General features: G+C 38.0%; 1 protein-coding gene across 1 annotated transcript; it reads left to right on the top strand.

Annotated features, from left to right (window-relative positions):
* Positions 1-1,975: 1,975 nt before the first annotated feature.
* LOC134801406 (uncharacterized) lies at positions 1,976-3,003 on the top strand. The gene is made up of 2 exons (XM_063773939.1): positions 1,976-2,737; positions 2,816-3,003. The coding sequence occupies exons 1-2, from the start codon at positions 2,036-2,038 to the stop codon at positions 2,828-2,830; spliced, it is 717 nt and encodes a 238-aa protein (XP_063630009.1). The 5' UTR covers positions 1,976-2,035; the 3' UTR covers positions 2,831-3,003.
* The last annotated feature ends 2,295 nt before the right edge of the window (positions 3,004-5,298 follow it).

Genomic DNA, 5,298 nt, shown 5'->3' with positions numbered 1-5,298 from the left:
TATAATGTCAAAACATTGCTTACAGAGAATTCGGTTCTTTAAATTTACCTATTCGTCAAAATCTGATTCTAAATATTCAATGTTAATATATTCTTCGTTTTCTGACTCTGACGAAGTCTGATTTTCATCAGATGTTGTGCCGCTTTCAGGACCACCAACCTCGATTATAAAACGTTCAGTCTCCAATTCGATTATAGGCAGGGGTGCGAAACTCCTGACTTCGGTCAAACTCGGCTCCGCTCGGCTCAGCATTGCTCCGAGCAATTATTAGGGTTGGCACCACTTGACTTCCTTTTGCGTGCACGACCACACATAAGATAATCACTTGATTTTTGACAACCCTAAATAGCCGAAAGGGATAGTTCCATATATTAGAAAGGGACAGCATGATTCGACCCTGAACCGCTGTTAAACTTCGTTTTTGTAGGAAGTTTCCTTTCTGTATGGTAGTACTATTAATTATTCTGTGTTATAGGATTTTTATCGTCGATCTACATAAACCTTAAATGAAATATTTAAGATTAGTTGTTTGGTTTAAAATAACTAACCAGTTCAATTAAACCGCACTATAAAATGTCAATACCGGTCATGTCTACAACCAACTTTAAAACATTGTTTATTGGAATGCTATGTAATCCTTGGTAATCCTTCGTCTTTTTTAAGCTGTAAGTATTTGATTGCATTCACTACAATTTTTTCGCATCTTTGGTCAATTTTTTTGGCATTTTTGTAATAAAACCGTTTATATTTGAATATATTCGTAGATATTTTCCGTTTATTTACATCGGTGACATTCGATGACATCCAACGTTCGTTGTCAAAGAGCACTTGTTGCCAGTAAAATAAATTAGTACCATTGAAAATCCGCAAAATGGCGAGGGTCAAATAAACTGTTGTCAGGTTTTACATTTAATCCGGAAACAGATACCTAAATGAATTCAAAATAGAAATAGCTGGCTTAAAATCGTGTAAGAAAATAATTGATTACTGACGTGAAAAGTAGCTGTGTATTTGGTCGTTTATTTGGCACCACGCCCTACAGCCCAAACTTGCTTGTAAACGGATTTTAATGAAGGTATGAAGTTTTAGTATATTCGTATCTGATTCGTATTCGTCTCCGCTGTGGATGCGACATGCGTATAATTTATTATTTTATTTTATTTTTAAGTACATCCAAAATTTGTATCGCGCGATTAGCGGTACAGTGAAAACTAAGGCACTAATAAAATATGAGTCAGGAAGAGAGTTAGACCAAGATAAGTCTGCAACGATATTGAAAGCAGCAGCACACGCAGTGGAAGTGTTATTTATACGTCATAATTTCATAGAAGTCTGACGTTTAAAAAAATACTTGCACTGCGTTTCCTATCAAAATCGTTGCAGACGGGATCTTGGTTAAGTCTATTACCCGCCCGCTGACTCATACCAAAGACATATGTAACTTCGTATAAGATAAATAAAGTCTAAGGAAAAAACGTGCCTCGGAAATCAAGAAAAAGTAATTTTCGGATAGATGGCGCACACACCTTTGGCCTATGCTCGGCTAGATGGCGTGAGGACACCGTTTCATATTTAACAATTTTAACACATAGATATCAGTGAATGAACATGGGTCAAAACGATATAAAAATAATAAAATCGTTTATCCATATATATACATTTTTTTGATAATTTTATACGTTTTCATTTTGAGTTTTAGTCATGTGTCGATAGATGGCAGTAAATTTACTGTGACTACAAAATTTACTATGACTATCTATACTATCTATTCTCTTTGTTCATACCTACTTTATCAAATTATCATGAAGAGCTCCTCACGTAATCAACGTCAAATAAATTCAAACAAACTCTGGGAAATACAAAAATAAACTGGCCGCCATTAAATCTCCATCGTGAACCTCTGACACATCACTAACGTCTTTTTAAATGTCACACCTCCAAAGTCAAACAAACTTAATATAAACAAACTAGAAATAATGAATAAAAATAGTATAACCTCGTGAAGTAACTTAAATAATGAAGTAAGCGAAATCAGATGACCAGGGTCGGGCATTGGTTGGTGGTTATGTTAGGAACCACGTTCGTAGTGGCGTTCCTGGGCGTAGCCAATCCAGTTCAGGCGCTCAGACACTGGGTCCAGCGAGCCACTCATGTTACGCAGAAGATCGACCTCAGCACCCAAGTTTGCTACAGCGAAGTCATCCCTGGCCTTTACCTGAGTAATATCAAAGCTGCCCAGGATATAAATGTCTTGCGTCATCTTAATATCACCCATGTACTCACCATTGAAGCGCATCGCATCCCGAAGTCAACTTTCGCCGCCAGCAATATTAATAACCTCTTCATCAAGGCATATGATACGAGCCAGACTAATCTCATGCCCTATTTCCCCATGTCCAATGCCTTCATCGAGGAAGCTCTCACAAGTGGAGGGAACGTCCTCGTCCATTGCCGTTTCGGCGTATCACGATCGGCCACCTTGGTTATTGCCTACCTGATGCAAAAGTACAACATGAATTATGACCAGGCTTTCGAATATGTCAAGTCAAAGCGGTTTTTCATCAATCCCAATCCTGGATTTGTGAGTCAACTCCAAGAATACCACCGGCTTCACTACGGCGTGAATCAGTATCAGAGGTTCGAGGCATACTGCGTCGTGAAGGCGCGAAAGCACAAATACAAGATAGTCTCAGCAGCTGTCATCCTTGTGACCATCCTGGTGCCTGTAATTGTTTTGGTGGGTTGACTACAGTTCCCGAATTTTCTAGATCGTTTAATAGTGTCCGTGTTTACGTAATCACGTTTCTTTTTCCAGATCTATCTGTGGTAATGGAGCTTATAAATTGTGAGGTTTAGCATTCACTAATCACCTTTGTTGACGGCAGAATTGTACTGTTTTACTCCTAAAGAAGAGACCCACCAGCAACAAAAGTGGTTCGTGTGTGAGCTAAATATACCAAAGTAACGATTCTCGGTGAATATAAATATGTCAAATCGGTTGAATACTCTGTTTTTCATTTCCTACATTGTGAAGTCGAATAGCCAGACACATGAAACATTTCATTTCAGTAGGTAGGTAAACATTCAGTAATTTTACAAACTTTCAGATAATTTAAAATTACCTATAGAATCGCCTGATGGTCTGCAATTATCATATACCCATGTACAGTCAGGAATAAATACTATTCGCTTAGCACCTTTGCATACAAACTTCTATGCTGCGGGTCAGTTTTCTCTGCAGCTGACTGTACATCTGCACCATCAGAGGGCTTGCAAGTGCGTTGCCTGACTTTAAGATTGAAGTAAACTCTTTTCTTGAACATATATGGAGATCGTATCGGCCCGGAAATACTGCGGGTGACAGTTCATTCCGCAGCGTAGCTGTGCGGGGCAGGAAGTCATCTTATCTAATCTTTTTTTTCTATAGCCTCTCTGAGGGTCTCACTGCTGGGCAAAGGCCTCTCCCCTGAAATCCACGACTCCTGATTTGGTGTTTCCACCGGCCAGTTGTTCGGAAAGCTGTTCAGGTCATCCCGCCATGCCGCCGTGCACTGGTGGCCTAGCGGTAAGAGCGTGCGACTTTCAATCCGGAGGTCGCGGGTTCATACCCCGGCTCATAACAATGAGTTAAAAAGTTAATAAGTTTTCAAATAATAATTTTAAAAAGCTAGTCATCATTAAGTTAATTCGGTAAACTTTCACCAAGCTACCATCACATAAATCTCAACACGAAAAGTCGCTTACACAAAAAGGCAGATTACGGTCGCATAATGTTAGCCTTTACGTCATTCTTACATTAAGCGATACTTGGCTCAACTCCCGCGCAAGGGATTCATTTCAATCGCTTACGCAGCGTATCGTCTACTCGAACCATTTTAAAATGTAAACTCCTTATCTCAAGTAGTTACCCATAATAGCAGTTCACACATCAGTTGCCTGCAGGAAAACCGTTATCTGAGTGATAGAAATAACAGACAGGAAGTGCATAATTAATCGGCTACAGACTAAGAGCAACTGAAATCGAGCGCGAAATCATAATAGCTATTATTATACCGCTACTAAAATAGAATTACCCAGATTCACGATAAGATTTCTGATGTCTGAGATGTCTGAGACCGATTCTTGGAACTGATTGACGATCAAACCAGGATTAAGATCATGCTTGAAGACATATGTAGTTTTTTCTAAAATCTCTCTTCGATTAAAATTTTAATTAAACTTAAACTTAAACTTTTATTCATTAGAATAAAAGTTTAATTTTTATACATATATAAATATTATAATAGTATAAAATAATTAAATAAATTGTTGTAGATTAACGAATGTTTGTTTAAACGAATCAAAGATCAAATGTGTCCCATAAAAATGCCCTACCAAATCAAACGAATCGAATACGTACAGTTACCATGCGCTATGAAAACAGACATACGGCTCGATTCGGAAAATGAATTAGATTTCTACTAGACTTCAACAAGTTACGATACGGATAATTTAAGAATATTTGTAAGATAGATATGTCAAATTTGACGTTTCCGCGATTCTGGAGGTCCTCTTGAACGATTTCGGCAAGTTATGACTTAGATATCCAAGTCACATCTAGTCGATATCTAATGTAGATCTAGTTGATGTCTAAATCGTCTCAAGATCTTGTGATTATCTCGAAATCCGAATAGGCCTGAGAGATATTGTGTAACAGGTACGAGCATGCCTGGGTAGCACAGAACACCGCCTCTAGAAACCTAATATTGGCCATTTTGTTCCCGACGCAAATCACCAAACTGTGAGGTGCGGGAGGGGTGCTCACGGCGTTGCGATTGGTCGTTTCAAACATGGCGCGCTGACACGTGCAAGCGTAGGGATGGGACATGTTCATTACGGGTAGTGGGTACTGCTACCAGTGATACCGAAATTTATTGTGGTAAAATTGTTACCAATTTAGTATACTTAGAGTAAACTTACTTAATAATTATATTGATTAATTTAATATTTCATTAAGTAATTTAACAATGTACCTGAAATTTTTACTTAACATATTAGGGCATTTCTGCTTAAAGTACCCAGAACATGAATTTTAAAGTTTAGAATTTTTATATTATTTCCACTCAGAATCGCAATCTCTTTTGATACGAGGAAAAAGTGTCGCCGAAATCTCATACAATTATTTTCTTTTGTCCGTTTTATTAAGGTCATAGAAGGTTGTATTGAAAACATATTCAAATGGACCAATAACATATGCCTATTACAAATCAACTGCGAGTTGTCTCGCACTTATTTGAAGTTCATCATCAGGTCCATTTC

This window comes from Cydia splendana, chromosome 22 (assembly GCF_910591565.1).
Source record: "Cydia splendana chromosome 22, ilCydSple1.2, whole genome shotgun sequence".
Classification (NCBI taxonomy): Eukaryota; Metazoa; Arthropoda; class Insecta; order Lepidoptera; family Tortricidae; genus Cydia; species Cydia splendana.
This window is presented reverse-complemented; position numbering and strand designations above follow the sequence as displayed.